Genomic DNA, 20,471 nt, shown 5'->3' with positions numbered 1-20,471 from the left:
TGAGACAGAGGGCTGTCTTTTCCTGCCTTCTCCTGGGTGATGCGAACTGCTGATCTTGTTTTATTTCTAGTTCAGTAGATCCTTCTGGTAGGAAAGATCCCATGAGAAAAGAGGGCAACATACACGAAGCATCAGATCCTTCTGATGGGAAAAGTAGAAACAAGTAGCTCCCAAGTCCCAACTCAATCGTTAGGTTTATGTAAGGCCTATGCAATTGCATCCAGAAAGCATTTCTGACAGCAGAGCGGCATAATCAAACTGAATGTTGAGTTCAGATGTCACCTTTTGAGCCAATGGTTTCAGATTTTTCATGTGAAATATTTACATTCCTAGCTGTGTACAAATGTGGGTCGTAGCTGCTTAAACGGATCACCCGTATGGCTGTATTCCTATTACTACATTAATATTCTAGTTCTATGGTACTGTATGCAAGGCAGCAAGCCCCTTCAGTATTCTACATTTCATCGTCTTGCTGAGGTGCAAATTCTTTCAGAATGTTTTCCTTGTATGGACCCGAATCATGGAGGACCTTAATAACATGTTTAACCTGGTATTAACACAAAAGAAGAGCATTAGTTGGGAGTCTGGCATAAATATATGGCACAGGTACGTCAGCATTTAAGCACCACTGGGACGAAAAAGAGAACAAACAGCAGTAAGCTGGAAACAGGTAAAATAAAATATCACTGCTCGTGCATTAATACAGGGTACTAAGAAACTCCCGCTAAAGACAATGCACGCCAACTAAGATTTCCAAATTTTACAGACACAAGCATCAAGTGTACTCGGTATGAGCACCAGCAAACATTGAGTAGCATTAGCTCCAAAAGGTGAGACTGATGGAGTAATAATAGAGGCTTTGGTACACAAGAGCACCCAATGTGCACGGCAGAGACTATTGAACTCAACATGAAAGACAAGTTTCGCAATTAAGGATGCCAGATGTAGTACCCAATCTTCAGTGAGTTTGGCATTTGGTCGGAACAAGTACATTGATTAACTGCTGATACTATGCACTCAGTTAGTCAGATGGCAAGATGCGGATCAGAAAAGATTCTTGTCAGGCATGCAAAAAAGTGACCAGAGCAAGATGGCACAGCAGTGCTTAACATCGCTAGCGCAATAGTTTTGGCGAGAAACTGAAAATCTGGACACAAAAATACCTGAGCCGTCTCACGTGCAAGAAAATTTCCAATAGCAGCCCCAAAACCAGGATCTGAAAAATAGTGGCAGCTGTAAGTTGTCACTGGGAGGTAACCACGCTGGATCTTGTGCTCTCCCTGAGCACCTGCCTCCACCTTACTCAGGTTTAACTCTATGGCTGCTTCAATTGCCTGGACAACATGAGTAATCCGTAACTGAACCAAATAATTGACATTTTCTGGATTATATGGTTCCAAAGATGTGCAAATTACCTGATAATAGCAAGCTTCAAAATGCAAGTTCGGAAAATAAGCATCTGGCAGGCATCCCCATAGCCGACCAAACAGTGTATCACCTCCAATAAGGTTAAGAGCACCAGCAACAACTTTATCGTCATTTTCAGCAACAACAAGCATAACATTGCCCCCCATCTTTTCTCCTAAGAGGTGAAAAAATTCCCTTGTCAAGTATGGTCTGCCCCAGCTGCAAAGAAAAGTAAGCTATGAGGAAAAATACAGCAAGCAAATATTACTGCCAAACAAATTCAACACAATCTGTACCTATAGATATGCTATGGAACAAAGAGAAGTGCCAAAAGGTGAGGGACTGTTCTGATTATTCTTAAAACTTTGTCTCTTCCTATCCAGATAGAAGCCTATGTGCTAGCAGTTACATGCAGTTTATCAGTAAACTTCAAAGTCCAATATTTCTATTCCTTTCTTGCTTTAATAACTTTTAGTTGTTAATACACAGTAGCACACTCAAATATTATTCCTTTAACAAAGTCATTCGTGTTTAATAGGGTGAGCCAATAAGAGTGGTGCTGCTGGATTATGATATGTATGAATGCTCACAGAAGATGGATGACCATTTCAAGCACTGCACAGGAATCATACAATGTTATGTATAGAATGAAATATAGAAGGTAAGAGGAATGCAGAACCAAACTGATTATCAGTTGTGTTACGGTAGAATTTGTAGAAGGTGTCCCAGTGGCTGCTCTGCAATGTGAATGAAAACAACTATAAGTAAGTTGCCCAGAAAGCAACAGAGCTACTGAAATATTGGTGAAAGAATCTGATAATGTGAAGGATATGAATGGAGTGACAATAAATAACTATCACTCATAGTTACCTTTATTTCGTCTCCACGAAGTCTCTTCATTTGCAAACTTTGAGCAGGAATCTGGCAAGTTTTATAAAAGATTATCCTCAATTGACAATCACATTTGAATCAACAAGTCCAAAAGAAGGTAAACCTTTTTACGTTCTTGTCTGATATTCTTCCGTTTGGGCTGCTTCAAATCCATCAGAAACTCATCAAAACTGAAAAAAGTCGTGAATGAAATAATATAAGTACATATAGAGATATTACAAGATGCTAGTCAGTTAACAAATCATGTAAGCTCACAAGTTTTGCAAATTCAATAAATCAGGGCAATGATTCCATCAAGAAGTTCACAACATGGAAAGTCCGTTGTTTTAAAATGGCTGTCCACGCATCTCTAGCTATGCCTCTGCTTATATGTATTCTCTTAGCTACAGTAATATGTTCAAGATAACTATTTTATTTTAGCGCTCATAATGAAAGAAGTTAATCAAAATAAGCAGATAAGACCTCATAGCCCACAATGAAAGTCTAACCAGAATGCTATAATTCGCTGGTTCACCATTATTTCAAGATAAACTAGTACAGCAAAAAATGACAGAGTATATCAACCACCAACTGCCATGATTTTATGGAAAGGAACAGAAAAATGCATGGACTTAAGTGTAATATGTGATGGAGCTGTAGATGCACCCAAGCTGTGAGATTGTTTGTGCCTCTAGGTAGATCCATCAAGATTTTCTAAAAACTAATGTTCCACCCAAGTATTGAAAGGAACATTGGCCCCAAGTTACAGTATAATATGATTAGAACATAGGAGTCCCACCTTCAAGCATTGAGCCATCCAAAAGGAACTGCTAGTAATCACATCTTATATTAGCATACCTTTTGTAATTCCGATTTCTCCAGTGATATTGCAACCCAATTCTTTGTAACAGCCCATTATCCTTCAATTTGCTGAATTCACCTTCAGATGGAAAAGTAATATGTAATGATGACACATTCATCTGAAATGCAGCAGAAACCAAAAGATTTCATTAGTTCAATACATCCAAAGGTTGTCTCCTGTAGAGCTATACAGAAGTTATTAATTAATAAACAGAGCAACTCTAAAATGTTATTGCCACTTCACATATACAAAAACCTAAACCAGTAAACACCATGAAGAGAAATGATTGTCAATAAAGCCAGATCTTTAAAACTCTAATTACTTCATCATTGACTTATCACCACCAGACAAATTCAGTAATGATCTAGTGCTGATTTGGGAACTTTATAGCTGCAAGCAGTCAGCATAGTTGATAGTTCTTCTAGTTAAATGAAGCAGAGGATATACACTGTAAATGTCAACAAAAATAGAATGAAGACAAATGGGTCAAGAGTCAAGAAATGATGAGTCCTAGAGGATATCACAATGACATATGAAGTAAAGAGCTGATAAAAGGCGGAGTTGATTAACAGCAGTACATAGACAATATAAGATGCTTGTTATAACCTAAGGCATTCAAGGAAATTACTAAACAATACTCCAAACCAATACTTGCAAAAAAATTCTAAGTCTGATACCTTGGTAGTCAGGCTCTTCAAACCTTTGATTAGTGCATCAAAAACTTGATCCCGGTATGGTGTACTTCGAAGTAATATTCTTTGGCCAGTTACTGGAGTAAATGGCACACAAGACTGGAGCTTCGGGTAGTATTCAAGGCCATAGCTGTAGTAAGCTTCTGCCCATGACTGATCAAACACAAACTCTCCTCTAGAATGGCTGCAAGTTCACATTATTGTTGCTCAGCCAATGAATAAGATGAAAGGAGCATAAGCATACTATACACAGCAAATAGAAAAACAAGAGATGATCTTCTGTTAATGATGTTAAACCTTTTTAGGTAAAGTGGAACAACACCTACAATATGTCCAGTCTCATCCCGTGCAACAACATGGAAAGGTAACCAACCTGTTTCCTGAAATTAGTTGAGGAGAGAAGGTCTCAGGTTAAGCACATATTAAAAACAACTCCACAATCATAGGTAACAGATAATTTTGTGATATATCAATATGTCTGGTGACATTGCAGTGCAAATCTTGTTTGTTCTGTTCTCATTTAAACATGGCAAATTTATTGTCAATAACAATGCGCACAGCATTGCAAATGTTTGTAGTTGGCTTGAGCGCTTAACAATTAAAAACTAAATGCCTTTGTATGATTCAACAAGAAAACTAGCCTACAAGACAAATGAAACTACACACACCAATCACCAATTCTTCAATAAATGTACAACTGGGTTAGCACAGATGTAACGAATGTAAATCATGCACAGTGAGTGTGAGGTGCCCTTTCTTTGCAAGGAATCAACAGCAATGCTTTATGTGCTTACCTTCACTGCAGAACCTGATTCTTCTAAGCTTGAGAGGAATGCATGGGTAAGGAAAGGGTTGAACTTTTCAGGATCAGCTGGATCACACGCACAGGCATCCCAATCTGCAGCAGGGATGTCCATGATAGAGGAAGCCACAGAAATAGACACCTCACGTGGCTCCGCACCTACCTGAAACAAAGTTACGATTAAGGAAATCATGAATTAGGTGCGTAGGTCCTAGAAACAGAGTTCACCCAAGAAACACAAAACACCTCTGAGGCTGACCCTGAGAGCGTATATGATTCAGCAGGAGGGATCAATTCACGCATTGCCGTGTCTCCCCTAAGCCACCCAAAAAGTGCATTGACCTTTAACCGTGATGTTTGGTAGCCCAGTTTTGAAGGTGGATATCCCTGCAAATGAACATCACCGGAGTGAATAAAGTTAATTTTTAGAATAAAATTCTGTAGCAGGATGAACAAACATTGTACAGAACAGAAAATACTAAAATAGGCAAAGAAAGGAAAGTAAACAGATGCCAGAATGGGCATAAACCTCATTGTCAGAATGTCTGTTTAGACCAAACTCATTCAGGAATAACCTGGACAGTTTGCAGCATTAAGTGTTACACACGCAGAAGGCACAGACATGCAGCTTACAGTGTGTATTAGATCCATTTCTCTCCTCATTATTTAAGTATGAGCAAAACCTTAGAAATGGGGAAATCATGGACACATCATCAGTATATGCTACACGCAGATATCATGATTTCTGTGTACATCATACAGCCGTATTGTCATATTGACGATCTTACCATCAATCTGGCCAGACTGGCCCTTCAGTAAAAACATCCGCACATTTGATACAAACCATTGTTTCCATCTCAACCTCTAATCTAAATCTAACACTCACTGTAAATCTTCAATTCAACTGTACTGTTTTATGTCAATCAGATCCGGATAATCAAGATTAAACTGTTTCCCCTAAATATTCCCATCGTCTCTCGCAGCTTCAGAACGAGGTGCAGCGTTCAAATCCTACAGTGCCGGGCGCCCACTAGCCACGTCGCTGCGCGGTGCGGGGATCGCATCAACGAAATTACAGAGTTCCACCCTCAGATTACGCAACTCTACCATAAAAAAATGCCCAGGAGTGAATAGGACGAGCCCTGGAATCGGACCAAGTCACCGCTCACAATTCACAACTCACAACTCGCAAGCACGCGGCGCAAACGAATACTAGGCAAGTAGCGGGTGCGGCACCAAGGGCTGGCGCCTGGGGGTGAGCGAGCACTCACACGGCGGTGGAGGCGGAGCCGGTGGCGAGGGGTGGAGGCGAGTACGGTGGGGGAAGGGTGCCGCGTCGCCGCCGCCGGCGAGGCCATCGCTTGCTTGCCCGCGGGGCGCCTCCGGCTCCTTAGCTCCGACTCCGAGAGCCGAGGAGACGCGAGCTTGGGGAGGAAGCGGTGTGGCGCTAGCGCGTGGGCCCCGCGAGCTAACTACGCGATGCGTCCTGGTGTGGTGTTCACTGTCACCAGTGCGGTGTGGGCTTCCCAGCAGCAAGCCGAACGCCACCCTCCACGAATCGCTCTGCGCTTGTGAACCACTGGACTGCACGGAAACAGAAGCAGCGCACGCGGCACAAAGGCCACAGAGAGTGAGAGAGGGGTGTGGCGTAGAAACGGCTGCCACGTGGCAACCTGCGCAGCGATGAAGTGCTCTGCCGCTTTTTTATCTCCTCTTCGTTTCCATTTCGATTTCCTCTTTTGAAGTTCCTCTTCCTTTTTTTCTCTGTGTTCCCCCCTTTGATTTGGGTTTCTTCTAATCCGTGGCTACTACTTGTGCTATGGGTCCTCCTCCATTACCTGTCCAAATTCAAGCATGGGCATTGGTTCAAACTGTCAAACAGCCATGGACTCACATATCCACTATTCATCAGCTAACAACGGCACGAGAAATGCACGCTTGGGCCTTCGAGAACAGATGCATAACGTCACCATCAAATTAGAGTGGAAAATGTGATCTGGCAACTATATTGTCATACTGTCAAGAAGGCACAGTAATACGGAGTAGTGCACTAGTGATTTGTAATATTAGGTTGTGTTAACCAGGACAGAGCCTCAGACCATAGAGGAAACAAAGATTGGTTACAGACAATTACAACCGAATTCTGTGGTGCAATGTTTGCATGTCACGCTGTACACTGGTACAGAACATTACAACTGAATTATGTGTCTTTTCTCAAGTGAGTACGAAATTACAGTACAATGAGGCTAAATAACATCAATACATGTATAATTTTGCTACATTCAAGACAAATAAACAATGGGTTGCTGGAATCTCTCCTATTCCCTCCTGCCGTTCTAGTTTCACAGGCAGTTACTATGCCGGAACAACTGATACATCACGTTACAATTGTACAAACTTTCACAGGTTTCACCGGCGGCGGAATTTGGGACGAACAGCAAAAACACCAGGCCTCAGCTCATCAAATCGATACCTGCACGCGGAAAGCTGTCAATCATACTTGTGTGTTATACTTGGTTGCACAAATGTCATCGAATGTTACCCGTTCTCAATAAGGAAGCTCCTAACTGCAACAGGCAGTGAAGCCTGCCCTTTGCTATGTTTGCCGATCCCTGTGTAAAGCCAAAACAGAAATGAGTTCTCACCAAAGCTTGTGTTGCTACATAACAAACACGAAATCAAGTATAAATCCTTTCTTATTACTCAAAACAAGTAAATACATTATCTGTAACAGAGAAGCTCTCATTCATTAAATTGCACAGTTACAGATCACAATTCCAAAGATAGTGGCAAGAAAGGTTATGAATATAAACTGTTAAGCTTTGATATGAAACCATCGACTATATGCACTAGAAAGTGATGTAGAGGAGCAACAGATTACCTGTGATCACATGTAAGATAGCCTGCTTAGGTCTCCTTAACACCACCTTCTCAGCAGCAAGCTCAACGTTTGAACCAGAGGTTGATTCAGTATATGCAGCTTCCAACTTAGCTAAGTCCTCAGTTGAAGCTGAATTATTCCCAGGTTGCTGAAACTCTATCATGTAGAGATGCCTCTCCAATACTGCTACAGCCTCTGATGCATGTAGACCATGCATGTCTATCTTCCAGATGTCATTATTGCTATTCCTGAGGCGAAATATTTCTTCTGCTGCCTTATTATTCAACTTTTCAGCAGCCGCCCGCTCTTCCTGAGCTCTAAGAGAAAGTTCCTTGGCAGCAACGTGGTCACCTCTCAAGAATGCATTGCTGGCAGACTGGGAATGCTTTGTGGCAGCTCTGTGACCAAAATGAAAGAAAGAGGTTCCTTATTTCACTTGAGAAGATTCGGCTTCAGTCATCATGAAAACAAGTGTACAAACCTCAGCTATATGAATGCTGTAAATGGTTAGAGGATATAAGTTTTAAATAAATTATGGTCATCTTCAATTGTCTTAGCAGCCAATCAATTTTGAAGGACTCAAGTTAGCCCAATAATTCATGGTTATTAAATTCTTTCTATAATACTTTACAGATTAATGACTTTGAATGCTCAAGCAATTATGAAACTATAAGAGTAACTAAAAATTAACATATGCAAGCTCTATGCTTGATAGTTCATAGTTATACACACCACGAGTAGAATTAGACATGACCATCCTAACTCCTGGTGGATAAAGAAAGAGTATATATGCTTCTTCTATGCATAACCAGATCAAATATTATGCTTAGAGCAAACAACTTGACAAACCATAAGCATAAACAAGGATTTTTTAGCATACCTCATCATCCTCAATGCATCTTTCCTGTAGTTTAAGTAATCATCATCAAACTCTTCCAGTTCAGGCTCCAAGGGTATGGAGGACAAATTCATTGGCAGCGGCAAGAAATGTGAGCTATCTGGATTTCTATTGTCTGCTCTAGAATCTTCTGATGGTAAACTATGAGTTTTATTCATCTCAGCAGCAAGCTGGCCACATGCTCTGCCCTCTCCTGTCTGCAAGTCAGGAGAGACCATAGCTTTCAACAAATCAGATGCTTGGCTGACATTATTATTCACAGCAGCCAATACATCCTCGATTAAATTACTGTCAGCCCAACTGTGGGCATCTTTCAATAGCTTAATTTTATTATCAGATGCAGCGCTTGCACCACGATTCAAATTATTCACATTATTCACTGAATGCTTATTTCCGCTCCCATTGCTAACAGCAGCGAAATCAACAGAAGGGCGAACCACTGAAGCAAAAGGCTTTGGTTTCGGCCCATTGTTTCCTGTAATGGAGCTGCTAGCAGGATTGGGGAAATCCGAGAGTGCCGGAAATGAATTGCCCTCACCCCCATCCCCTCTGCCATCTGCACTGCGCCACTTGCGATCAAATGCAGCCCAACCAGAGTTTGGGATCTTCTGTCTATGCATTTTGACAGTTGACCGCCTTAACAGTCTAATTCAGTGTAAACTGAAGAAGGCCCCAATGATGCGATTGCTATCACAAGGATGATGGGGCCTTCGCTTATTTCCCGCACCAATTGAGAAATCCACCAATGTTCTCCTGTAACGTGGGTGAAAAAGGTCAGATCACTTAACACAACACAGTTTCTTCATAACAAGACTTCGAAGAGTGAAAGCTGAAAAGGGACTAATTACAATCATGCTCCACTTCTATCTACCATGTTTGGAGTAATCATTGTCACGAGTTTTGGGACTTGTCATCACTATGATTCTCCGAATCGGGATCATCTTTGGATGGTGGAGAAGCAATGGAGAAGTAGTTCGAATGAACTATCTACTGGTTGTAAAAGTCAACAGCAACCAAACCAGTTTAACACCAAGGCCATCAAAACTTACGTCGAACTGAGCATCCTACCCACTAACCCACCCCCAGAAATTCAGATCACACGTATTCAACTGAATCGAGTCAGCGAGCGAACCTCTCGGAGACCCGTTATTTGGAGGCGTTGACCCACAGCTCCCGGAACCACGGCGTGGCGGTGGACGAGAAGGGCAGACCGGACGGGCAGGAGGTCGCTTCGAGCGTCAGTGTTACGGCGGCGGCGGATTTGGTCCTTCCGAAATCCATCAACGGCGGCGGAGGTTACCGGTGAGCAAAGCAAAGGGGAATCGATTTTTTTTTCCGTTTCTCCGCGGGCCGCGAAGGGGAACAGGCGAACAGCTTCGTGGGAGGGGAGGGATATTATAGCAGTACGGCCGAACGGTCTTCCCCCACCCCGAGTTTGGTTGGTGACCTGTTCGGGCTCGAAATTTCGTGGACAGCGCCACAGCGGCCAGGGGTATTTCTGGAAGAAGAAAAAAACACGTGCCCTGGACGGCTGGACCCATTGGTTTGGTTCGTGTTCGTGGTGGATTCGGCTTCGACTTGAGACACAGCTCTGCCCTGCAGCTTCGTTCTCAAAGATCAAGCTCCTTATCACAATGCGTTGAGAAGAAATCTGCAAACAGTTTGTCTTAACAGCAGAGCGGAAGAACATGATCAGCAACTATTGAGCGTACCACAGACCAGTGACCACAACAACTTGCTTTTTGGCTTGCTCTTTGAACTGGATCCACCAGTTGGTGATCAACTTGAGCAATTCGATCTTGGGTCTGAAGATACCCCTCTCCAATCTGATCCTGAAAATGAGAACTCTGTTAGTTTGGTCAGGGATATCCAGAATCCTTAAGAGTTAGGTTTAACAGCATGGAGGGCTTAGATATGCAGAGCAGCACCCAATGCAAAAAACCACGCCATAATATATATCCCCAAATTTAAGAATCAGGAATCAATCTGTAACGAGTGTTAATGAGCTTCTTACCAAAATTGGTGGAACTTCTGAAACATAGCGGGTTCAGGAGTCCCGCATGCTTATTTCTTGAAAGCAGCTTTCTGGAGCAATTGGATAAAGTTTCCCACTGAAATTTCACTCACATTAAGGCCCAGGCACTGGAACTATGAAAAATTCAGATCTGGAGGACAAACAATAGACGGTGGACAAATTAATGGTCACCGTTAGCATTGTGCAGAGGAAATAATTATAATCACTCCTTTGAAACCAAATGTTTCTTTACCTTCAGATCTCCGGTCAGAGTCTGCCCATGGAGATGCCATTGAGTATTGACAGTGTAGAGAGTTGACACACTTGAAGTGTGTACGGTATGCACCTAAATTATTGGAATGAAAAACATCAACTTTTTTTAAACAGAAAGTCACAAAGTTATATGCTTTCTAAGAACCTTGGTTACTTGAAATTCACTTTAGAACCTCATTCAGTGCACATATTTTTAGGTAATGGAGATAATCTGCACCCTCTACACCAACCAGAAATGCACATGGCCATAAATTGTTAGTGCTCATACAAAGTAAGGTCAACCTGCTCTGGAAACAAATTGGAAGCAGTGGACGACATATCAGGTTTCAGGTTTTATTTTTGCCTCATTTTAGAAAGGAAACAAATCGCACTCATGTCAAAGCCTACTACAATCACCATAACAGATAACATTCGTAAGAAAGGAAGGATAACCGGAAAAGGTAAACAATAAGCCACATGAAGGATTTTAGTAACAGGTATGAGCATAAGGCTATGATGGGCTATAGGCATATTGCAGTTAAGCACAAAAAGAACTATATCGTACTTAGAGCAGAATAAACAATGCATTCTTGCATCTGGATCTAAGTAAAATTAGCAGGCACACCCTTACTGTTTATTTTAAATTATAATTCATGAATAAAATGATAAATTATTATACCTGGGTTTAGAAAGACTAAAAGAAATGAAATCGAGATGGCATGGGATGCTATTAATTACCATATACTAGGGCGTGAAGATGCATACTGTTTCTGAACATATGACAACTGTAAATCCCCATTCTTACCACTGCCAATAGGATGAATTTGTCAGTATGGATGTAATACAAACATCAATGCCTACAAATACTAGTTTCATGCACAGATCAATAGCACCAGCAGTAAAACATGCCGAGGCTACTGCATACCTCAGTCAGTCAAACACACATTCATCCCTAGTTTGGAGACAGGAAGTGGGAGTCCTGCCATCAGCCAGGCAAGCCAATAAGCATATATTCGACAAAGAGCACCCGACTTCCAGTTTCCGCAGCATGTGGTCACATAGATTTCACCGTTGCCATGTTCTGTGTCTGCGTATCTTTGATCTGCTGATACAAACTTCCTAACATATCATAGATACAAGACCTATCTTGGTGCTTAACATCACTGGCTATGAATAAATGCCTGGTCTTATCAACCTCAATCCAGCTGCATCCTGCAGGTTTCTTCATATCCTTGGACTTCATCAGTTTCCTGACACTCTCAACACCATCCCACTTCTCATCAGCTGCATAGATGTTTGACATAATGACGTAGTTCCCGATGTCCCCTGCCTCCATAGAGAACAGGTGATCAGCTGCAAGTTGGCCAATTTCGACCTCCCCATGGACCTTGCATGCCCCTAGCAGGGAGCCCCATGCATTGGCATTGACTACGTGAGGGGGCATATCCAAGGCAAACATATATGCATCTTGGAGACGTCCACTACGGGCAAGAAGGTCAACCATACAAGCATAGTGTTCAGCTGTAGGTTCAACTCTGTGAATCTCTCTGATGGACTTGAAAATCTTGATGCCTGCATCAACCAGGCCTGCATGACTGCATGCTGACAGCAGTGTGGTGAGAACTACATGGTCTGGCCTAATGTCAATTTTAAGCATTTTAGAGAACAGTTCTACTGCCTCTTCTGCCATTCCATGCATCGCATAACATCCAATCATGGCAGTGAATGTGATAAGATCCTTCTTTGGGCTGACTTGAAAGATGTTGTATGCATTGGTTATGTTGCCGCACTTTGAGTACGCATCAAGAAGAGCCCCTTCAAGATGGATGTCTTCTAGGGATGCTCTGAGCATGTAGGTATGGCATTGTCTCACAAGCTGTACAGAACACAAGTGGATGCAAGCCTCAAGAATGCTTGTAATGCTGACAACATCAGGTTTCAATCCTTCAGATTGCAAGTGATTAAACAGACTGAAAGCTTGATCATCCATGTCATTTTGTGCATACAACTGGATCATCAGATTCCATGAAGTCAAGTCTTTCTCAGCCATATGGTTGAAGATCACCTCAGCATCCTCTATACAGTTATTTTTCATGTAGCAAGAAATCATTATATTGTCAGTTACAATGTTCCGCCCAGCAAGGTTTCTGAAAAGTATGCTTGCATCCTGTGAACAGCCACACTTCACATAAGCATCCAGAATAGCATTTGCTACTGAAGTTTCACCTGTATAACCGACTCGTAGGGACCAGCCATGAGCTTCACGAACCCTCTTAATCCCGCAGAAGGCACTCATGCGTATAACATTCAAGACTGTGACTGAATCCCACTGATGGCTCATTTCACCCAACAATCTAATGAATTCCTCAATACGTTTTTCACTGTTGGCACAAGCAGATAGAATTGCATTCCATGATATTAAATCTTTGTTCAGAATATCAGTGAAAGAACAGAAAGCATCATCAAACCTGTCACACTGGCTATAAAATGTGACGAGAGCATTCATTAAGGATGTTTCTTGAAGAAGTACTGGCCTTCGGAGGATATAACCGTGAACCCCAATCCCTGCTTTGACATCACGTAACTGAGCACAAGCAGTGAGCAGACTGATAAAAGAAACAGAATCAGGAGGGATTCCTGTGGACAGAAGCCCCTGAAACAGGTCTAGCGCCCTAGAGTGATACCCATTCATCACATATCCCGCAATGATGGTGTTCCATGTAACGATATCCCTCACATCCATACTCGCAAATATTGACTCCAAAGCCTTCAATTCAAACACTTTGGAATAATGTCTCATCAGTGCATTGCAAACAGATATATCCATTTCCAAACCATGCCGGACCACGAAACCATGCACTTCTTTCCCATGATACCTCCCAAACTCCGTGAATGCGCACATGGGAAGAATGTTAGCTACTGTTGAATAATTTGGAAGAAATCCCTGTGAGATCATCTGGCTGAACAGCACAAGTGCCTCCTGAAATAACCCATTCTCTATGTACCCTGCAATGATTGAATTCCATGAAACAACATCCTTACAACGAATCGAGGAGAACGCTCTGTGTGCATCATCCATTGCCCTGCTTCCACCATACTTTGCATACATTGACACCAGTGCGTTACCACACAGAGTATCTGATTCCAAGCCAGTTTTGACCACGTACCCATGGACGCTCCTGCCAGTTTGCAGATGCCTCCCCTTCGCGCATGCCGGAACAATCACAGCCACCGTCACCGCGGTCGGCATGCTCTGGGCCACCCCGCAAGCGAGCATCGACCTGAACAGACCGAACGCGTCCTCCAAGCGCCCGCCGCGGGAGGACGCGGTGATGAGGATGTTCCAGCAGACGGAGTCGGGGCGCGCCATTTCGTCGAACACCAGGCGGGCGTCCACGAGGTCCCCCGACCTCCCGTACATGTCCATGACCGCCTTCGCCACCGCCGCGCTGCTCGCCACGCGCCCGGCCTTCACGGCGAGCCCGTGGAGGCACCTCCCGAGGGAGAGGGCGCCGCCGCCATCCGGGAGCGCCGAGGCCGACCTGATCGCCGCGGCGAGCTCGAGCGCGCCCGGCCGGAGGCCCTCGCCGAGCGAGCACCCGAGTTGCCGCTGATCGACCGGCGCGCCGAGCCCGAGCGGCGCGCCGCCGCGACGCCTGTGATCGGGAGCGGCCGCCGCCGCGTGGAGCGCGTGTCGCGCATTGCCGGAAGAAGCGCAGGCTGACGCTGCTGCATAGCTCGCGCGTTTGAGGCGGGGATAGTGCGCGCGCATGAGAAGGCTGAGGAGGCTATCGTGGGAACTGGGAACGCGTCGAGGGCGTGTCTGGGAGGATTGGCCTCGGGCGAGACGAAGTGAAGGGGCGCAGCGCAGCTGCGCGCGTGTGCAGAGGGCTCTCGGCCTCTCGCTGTCTCGCCTCGCGCGCAGGAGGAAACGTGGAGTACAGGAGGGAGCGCCGAACGCACGGGCCGGGGACAACGGCAGCGTGCGCGGCGACGCGGGCACTCGTGACTCTGTGAGTTCACTAGTTCACGGTAACAAATTAACCAACTACTAGAAAATATTTTCTTCGCGATTTTAACTAGCGAAATATTATCTTACTCTGAACAAAACAAGAAAAAAAATCTACGATGATAGTGAACTCTATTACAATCTTATGCTTGTGTACTGGCATCAAGCAGCACACCCAGATTTGTTGATGGACTTAATGATACAATCTGAATCTAGAAGTAACAACAAATTAAGTTCATCTAGTATTATTGGCAAACTGGAAAATGAAATCTTAGCATCTCTTGCCGAGCTGTGGTCCACTCATTGACTCTTGATGACGGCGCTCTTCAAGCTTGGGAACAGGCTGAGGATGAAGATGAAACTGGATTAGTTCGAGTACAAGATGATCAACTTCCAGATATATGCAAAGTTGTAATCTCTGGTTATAAAACGTGTAGCAATTTTCCATGTATATAAGCTCAAATGAAATTTGAGTTAGAAGTCTTGTCATTACTGCTATATCATATCAATAAAAACTCTGACACTATCTTGTGTTGTGTGGTTCGTTCAAAAAAGAAGTCTTGTCATTACTACATCGCCTTTTTTCTCTCCCAAACATCCAATTATGTAGTGGAAAGTGGCTTTGTTAGATTCATAATCAAAAGTATTTTGCTAGCAATCTATACTTAGAGCAATTGGCTTTCATGGCACTTATGGTCAAAGCTCAACATCAAAGTCAATGATGTAACTACGTATTATATTAAGTACTACTCCTTTTAAGTCAAATTTATTTAACTTCGATCAAGTTTGTACAAAATATATAATAATATATAAGATATCAAATAAATGCACTACGGGACATGTAATGAGCGCTAAGAGCCTACTTTGATGTTTCTAGATATTGATGTTTTTCCCTACAAATTTGGTTAAAGTTATAAAAGTTTGATTCGGAACAAAAGGTAACGTGAACAATTATTTGAAATGGAGGGAACTGGAAATAATAACGACCTGCTACGAGCCAACTCAATACTCGGGAAAAAGATTAAGCGTGAATCCACTGCAAAGAAAAAACTCTCAAGCAAAGAGAATACTCACCAGCTGTCGTGAGGGAGCGCGTCCACGATGCACGGGCGGTAAGGGAACACGCCATCGAGGCGGTCACCATCACCCAGCGACATTACACGTCCCAGGTACTGCACCTTGGCGCTGCCGAGATGGTACGCCACGACGTGGAACGCGCCGGCGGCGAGGTAGACCACCTCCTTGTCCGGGTGGCACCCCAGGATCGAGAACGGAGACGGCGCACCGGCCCCGACGTCGATCAGCTCATCCGCGCCGATATCCATGTCCAGAAGGCTGGCGTCGTCCCAGTTCCAAAAACCTGTGCACCCGTGGCCCACGTCGCCACCATTGCCGGCAGCTTCTTCGCCGTCCTCGTCGGAGAACCACACGCACTTGCCGCTGCCGCGGCCGGTGGACTCCTCCGGCGCGAGCGGGACGCAATTGGAAGGCGCGTGGTGTAGCAGGTCCAGCATGCGCGCGTGCGCGGCGAGGTCCGTGTCGTGCGTCAGCGTCCACTCCAGCAGCCGCCCGCCGCCGTCGCCCGCCGACTCGTGCAGCGCCCATACTCTGACCCGGAACGCGTCGGCGCTCGCGTACCGCACAAGCACCCCGTCCTCTGTGCCCGGGAAGATGGAGTCCACGGGGAGGCTCGACAGGACGTGCCCCGCGGCGTAGCGTTCTCCCTGCCCGGCGCCGGCGCCGGCGTCGGCGACGGCCGGGAGCTTGACCATGTCGTAGGTCCCCTCCGAGCAGTGGAGCACCACCAGGATGCGCTTCTCGCAGTGCGCGTAGAGCGAACCGCGGCGGTACAAGGCCGATGACCGCCACGTCCGCGCCCACGGGTCGCCGCCTTCCGCACTCCGCCTGCGCCGCCGCATCACCCTGTCGTAGAGGCGCGCCGGGGCGCACCGGCCCGGCGTGAGCAGCCTATTCGTCCACCGCCCGGTCGCCGACGAGAACGCGAGCAAAGGCAGCAGCTTCTGGTCGTCCGGTTCCTGCGGTTTCCCAAACGATTCTGGCATGAACATGCCCAGCGTCACGTGCCCTTGCCTGAGGCCGGCATCGCCATTGCTTTGGCGAGGAGGTGGCACCGGGAGGAAGAGCACCTCGTAGTCCAGCGACACCGCCGGGTCGAACGCGAGGAAAAGGCCCTCGTACCTGCGCGGCCACCACGTCGGCGGCGGCGGCAGGCGCGCCCACCGCTCCGTGACCGGGTTGCAGACGAAGCCCACGCCGGCCAAGTAGTCCTGGACGAAGCACAGCACGAGGCCGTTGCACTGGTGCTGCACGGCGGCCGCGGCGCCGGCGCACGGGAGGTGCGGGCGCAGGAAGGCGAGCCTGTCGCGCGCGGGAGCCCGCGACGCCGGCGGGGGTAGGAAGCCGGGGTGGGGCCTCCTCCACGGCTTGGCGCGGGCGTTGGCGAAGAAGCCCGGGAACGCGCGCGGAGGGAGCGCGTGCGGGAGGAGGAGCCCGCTGCCGTCCACGAGGGCGCGCCAGAGCGCGCACACGCACCGGCACCGGGCGAGGGAATGCGCGCTGAGGCGGCGGAGGACAACCACGTGGATGTCGCCAGGGAGGGCGTCGATGCCAGTGCCGGCGCCGCCGCCGCCGTCCGCCGTGTCCATGGGGGCCAGCCGATGTGTTTCGCCGAACACGTGTCCGCGCGACGACCACGGGGCGGCCGTGTGCCGCCCGTTACGCTCGAAGACGTGCACGGTCGTGGGCCTATAGCTGCATGCGGATGCTCTGGTTGGATCGACGTCGAGCCCGTGAATCCTCTCCCGTCTCCCACTTTGAAAATATAAAGGCATAGCCCCTGGCAGCAACGGACGGATCGACCCCGACTTGGACACGACGCCACGAGTCCGATCGAGTCGTCGTCACGTCGCGCTGCAGGCCCGACCGAGCAAGCAACCCAGCCGAAAATGAGGGCCCATCAAACGGCCCAACCCATCACTGAACTCGACTCACACCTCTTACTCGGCCCAGCCCACGACACACCACGCCACCGGGCAGCTGGCACCAACCCACCCCACCTCGGCCGCTCCGCTATAAAACACGCCCCCCCTTCTTCCCCACTCGCACCAGCCTTCTCCATCCAGAGCCTTCATCCCAACAGAGCGCTGAGCCCTCCGCCCTCAAACCCTAGCAAGCGAGAGATCCCACCCACCATCCATGGAGCGCCCCCTCCGCCACCTCGCGCTGCTGCTCGGCCTCCTCGCCTGGGCGGCGGCGGCCGCCACCGGGGCCGCGGCGCAGCCGGCGTGCGAGCCCTCCAACCTCGCCACGCAGATCACGCTCTTCTGCATGCCCGACATGCCCACGGCGCCCTGCTGCGAGCCGGTCGTCGCCTCCGTCGACCTCGGCGGCGGCGTCCCCTGCCTCTGCCGCGTCGCCGCCCAGCCGCAGCTCGTCCTCGCCCGCCTCAACGCCTCCCACCTCCTCGCGCTCTACACCGCCTGCGGGGGACTGCGCACCGGGGGCGCCCACCTCGCCGCCGCCTGCCAAGGTACGTGACACCATCGCCCGCGCCTCTCCTCTCTCTAGATCTGCGTCTGTGCCGTGGCCGTGCGCGAGATGGGTGTGCTAGGTGCGAGATGGCCGTGGCTCTTGAGCGAGCTGTTCGTGGTTCCGTTCTTGGGTAATGGTGTTTTATGCGAGTTCCCGTCTTCCTCTGTGGCGACGAACCCGTACGTCTTGTTCCAGTTCGTTCGAACATTTTTTTTTGCTTCGTTTTCTTCTCTCCTCCGGATTTTGGCTATGGTTCTCGCGTCACATGAATGCTACTAGTTGGGCATATTTCGGGATAGATTTACCCGTACGTCCTGTTCTGGTTTGTTCGAACACTTTTCCTTCGTTTTCTTTTCTCTTCCGAAGTTTGGTTGTGTTTTCGGGACACGCGAGCGCTACTACTAGTTGGGCAAATTTGGGGTCAGATGTACCCGTGGCTCCGTACGCGCGCACGTCTCCTGATTTATTTGTGCGTTTCCTTTTCTCAAGCGATTTCTCTGTGCCTTTTCGTTTTGGTTTGGAAGCAAATTCTCTGGGTTTCAAGGCGTTGGTTCCGATCTCTGGGCTTTTAGCCATGCATCTCCTGATGATTTGACCCGTTTCAGTGGAGTGGAATCTGTTCAACTGCCCAAGCGAGGTCGAAAGGCTGGGTTTCTTTTTGCTTTTTCACCGCTTCCTTTTTTTGTTTTTGTCTCCTTGTTTCCGTTGCGTTGAAAGGCTTGCTGCGTTCCAGCCTTCTGAACAGAGAGAGCAACCGCCCTCTGATCCTCTGCAGCGGACAGCTGCACAGCCTGCACAGCAGCGCTGCAGCCTTTCAGGCAAGACCAAGCCCGTTCGGCACCGTTTCTCTCTCCCGCTTGGTTTCTTGGCCCTCACGAAATGGCGCCTCGGCGCATGCTTTTTCTGCCCAAAAGACGATACTACCCCTGCAATAAATATCTTCTGTTATTTTTGCCGTTTTAATCTGTGAATTATTACAAGCCTGGACTAACGGCGTTAACCTCTCGTGTTTCGTGCCTGCAGGTCCGTCACCCCCTGCCACCGTCCCCGTCATCGCCCCGCCGCCGCCCGCCGCCCCTCGCCACAGGCTGCCAGCACGTACGAACCCGCCCGCACCCGCTCTGCTCCTGCTACTTTCCGCTTTAACTTTTCGCGTGCTCTGTTTGATCGATGCGAGAGTTGAACTAATGCATGTGCTGGTTTCTGTTTCTCTTGTGCTGTTGCGCAGGCGGCGAGGCCCCTCCCCCTCCGGCGACGAGCGAGAAGCCGTCCCCACCACCCCAGCAGCAGCCTGGCGCCGCCGCCGCCCACGGCAAGGCCATCCCCGCCAGCCCGGCCGCCTCCTCCTCGCCGCTGGCGCCGGCAGCCGCGCCCACGACGCCCACGCCGCCAACCTCCGGCTCCGACGGCAGGTGCAGCTGCACCCCGGTCATCCTCTTCCTCCTCACCGCCATCATCGTCCTCTACTGATGAGCCCGCGGCGCCGCCCCGGCCGGCCGCCAACCATCGCCGGTGCCTGACTTGAGCTCGTAGCGGCAGCAGCAGCAGTACTATTATCCTTCTCGGTTTGGCTCCAGCAGTAGTATAGCAGTATCATCAGCAGCAGTAGTAGTAGTCCACTCATCGTAGTTCTGTTGTTGCATCCTATCTTAGTAGTATCATTCGTACTTGATCGGTGGAATCGCCTGAAGGGCGGGTGATGGTTGGTCTAGCAGTAGTAGTTGTACCCGTATGATGATACCTGCAGTATGTTCGTTCGTCTTCCTCCTCGGTCGCCTTGTTTCTACTGGGCGTTCACCGTGTGTCTTGGATCGATCACTTGCCTGGGTGAAGTGACTCGAACAAGCGAATCAAATGTGGCCGAGGAGGAGAACACTGCGTTTTTTTGGTTAATCTTGTCTCTACAGTTGAACTATATATGCTTTATGCTTTTGGTCTGATGAATAGTGATGAAATCTTGGATGGTATGCATGGTTTGCATTAATTTTGCCTGCTTTTGTGGCTGAATTGAATTCTTGTACAAATGTTGCCGAGTTCTTTGGCAGTAGATTAATATTCCTGGATAAGCTGTGTTGGTTGGCTTTGTGATAGACTGGTAGATTTTTGCCTAGCTATGAACTTGTCACCAGCTGGCATGAATCTCATGTGAACTGCTAATTCTTATCTGAACTGACTGAAAACTTGTAATCTTGACTGTAAATTTTGAACTGAACCAAAATGTAGTGTGTTCGG

The 20,471-nt window shown here is 47.5% G+C and overlaps 4 protein-coding genes across 5 annotated transcripts; 1 reads left to right on the top strand and 3 right to left on the bottom strand.

Moving 5' to 3' along the window:
- Positions 1–250: 250 nt before the first annotated feature.
- On the bottom strand, positions 251–6,129 carry LOC117863114 (uncharacterized). 2 transcript variants are annotated; one of them, XM_034746708.2, is made up of 12 exons: positions 5,905–6,129; positions 4,880–5,020; positions 4,626–4,796; positions 4,129–4,211; positions 3,817–4,015; positions 3,136–3,257; positions 2,402–2,468; positions 2,278–2,328; positions 2,092–2,144; positions 1,416–1,626; positions 1,164–1,334; positions 251–547 (listed from the first exon to the last, which is right to left on the bottom strand). In XM_034746708.2, the coding sequence occupies exons 1-12, from the start codon at positions 5,989–5,991 to the stop codon at positions 455–457; spliced, it is 1,449 nt and encodes a 482-aa protein (XP_034602599.1). In that variant the 5' UTR covers positions 5,992–6,129; the 3' UTR covers positions 251–454. The 2 variants fall into 2 exon arrangements, with proteins under 2 accessions (XP_034602599.1, XP_034602600.1); XM_034746709.2 differs by lacking the exon at positions 5,905–6,129 and having other exon boundaries at positions 4,893–5,020.
- A 605-nt stretch (positions 6,130–6,734) lies between these two features.
- Positions 6,735–11,681, bottom strand: LOC117863113 (uncharacterized). The gene is made up of 9 exons (XM_034746707.1): positions 11,604–11,681; positions 11,417–11,485; positions 10,680–10,772; positions 10,427–10,577; positions 9,545–10,244; positions 8,395–9,165; positions 7,515–7,912; positions 7,176–7,245; positions 6,735–7,106 (listed from the first exon to the last, which is right to left on the bottom strand). Exons 6-9 carry the CDS (start codon positions 9,030–9,032, stop codon positions 7,043–7,045), a joined length of 1,170 nt encoding a protein of 389 aa, XP_034602598.1. The 5' UTR covers positions 9,033–9,165; positions 9,545–10,244; positions 10,427–10,577; positions 10,680–10,772; positions 11,417–11,485; positions 11,604–11,681; the 3' UTR covers positions 6,735–7,042.
- A 35-nt stretch (positions 11,682–11,716) lies between these two features.
- LOC140223542 (putative pentatricopeptide repeat-containing protein At5g08490) lies at positions 11,717–14,648 on the bottom strand. Its single transcript, XM_072295428.1, has one exon. It carries the CDS (start codon positions 14,448–14,450, stop codon positions 11,733–11,735), a length of 2,718 nt encoding a protein of 905 aa, XP_072151529.1. The 5' UTR covers positions 14,451–14,648; the 3' UTR covers positions 11,717–11,732.
- Positions 14,649–17,824: 3,176 nt separating this feature from the next.
- On the top strand, positions 17,825–20,223 carry LOC117865174 (non-specific lipid-transfer protein EPAD1). The gene is made up of 3 exons (XM_034749312.2): positions 17,825–18,237; positions 19,263–19,337; positions 19,468–20,223. Exons 1-3 carry the CDS (start codon positions 17,904–17,906, stop codon positions 19,707–19,709), a joined length of 651 nt encoding a protein of 216 aa, XP_034605203.1. The 5' UTR covers positions 17,825–17,903; the 3' UTR covers positions 19,710–20,223.
- The last annotated feature ends 248 nt before the right edge of the window (positions 20,224–20,471 follow it).

This window comes from Setaria viridis, chromosome 7, assembly GCF_005286985.2.
Source record: "Setaria viridis chromosome 7, Setaria_viridis_v4.0, whole genome shotgun sequence".
Lineage (NCBI taxonomy): Eukaryota > Viridiplantae > Streptophyta > Magnoliopsida > Poales > Poaceae > Setaria > Setaria viridis.
The sequence above is the reverse complement of the archived record's forward strand: the minus strand, read 5'-3'. Positions and strand labels throughout refer to the sequence as shown.

Excerpts from the sequence above, each read along its gene's own strand:
- LOC117863114 (XM_034746708.2), bottom strand. The coding sequence starts at position 5,991 with ATGGCCTCGCCGGCGGCGGCGACGCGGCACCCTTCCCCCACCGTACTC. Across the intron at positions 2,469-3,135 it reads AGAAATCGGAATTACAAAAG|TTTTGATGAGTTTCTGATGG; the intron begins GTATGCTAATAT and ends GACTTTTTTCAG. Across the intron at positions 2,329-2,401 it reads TCAGACAAGAACGTAAAAAG|ATTCCTGCTCAAAGTTTGCA; the intron begins GTTTACCTTCTT and ends AAAACTTGCCAG.
- LOC117863113 (XM_034746707.1), bottom strand. The coding sequence starts at position 9,032 with ATGCATAGACAGAAGATCCCAAACTCTGGTTGGGCTGCATTTGATCGC. Across the intron at positions 7,913-8,394 it reads GATGCATTGAGGATGATGAG|AGCTGCCACAAAGCATTCCC; the intron begins GTATGCTAAAAA and ends TTTTGGTCACAG. Across the intron at positions 7,107-7,175 it reads AGCTTCCTTATTGAGAACGG|GTATCGATTTGATGAGCTGA; the intron begins GTAACATTCGAT and ends TTCCGCGTGCAG.
- LOC140223542 (XM_072295428.1), bottom strand. The coding sequence starts at position 14,450 with ATGCGCGCGCACTATCCCCGCCTCAAACGCGCGAGCTATGCAGCAGCG.
- LOC117865174 (XM_034749312.2), top strand. The coding sequence starts at position 17,904 with ATGGAGCGCCCCCTCCGCCACCTCGCGCTGCTGCTCGGCCTCCTCGCC. Across the intron at positions 18,238-19,262 it reads CCTCGCCGCCGCCTGCCAAG|GTCCGTCACCCCCTGCCACC; the intron begins GTACGTGACACC and ends TCGTGCCTGCAG. Across the intron at positions 19,338-19,467 it reads TCGCCACAGGCTGCCAGCAC|GCGGCGAGGCCCCTCCCCCT; the intron begins GTACGAACCCGC and ends GCTGTTGCGCAG.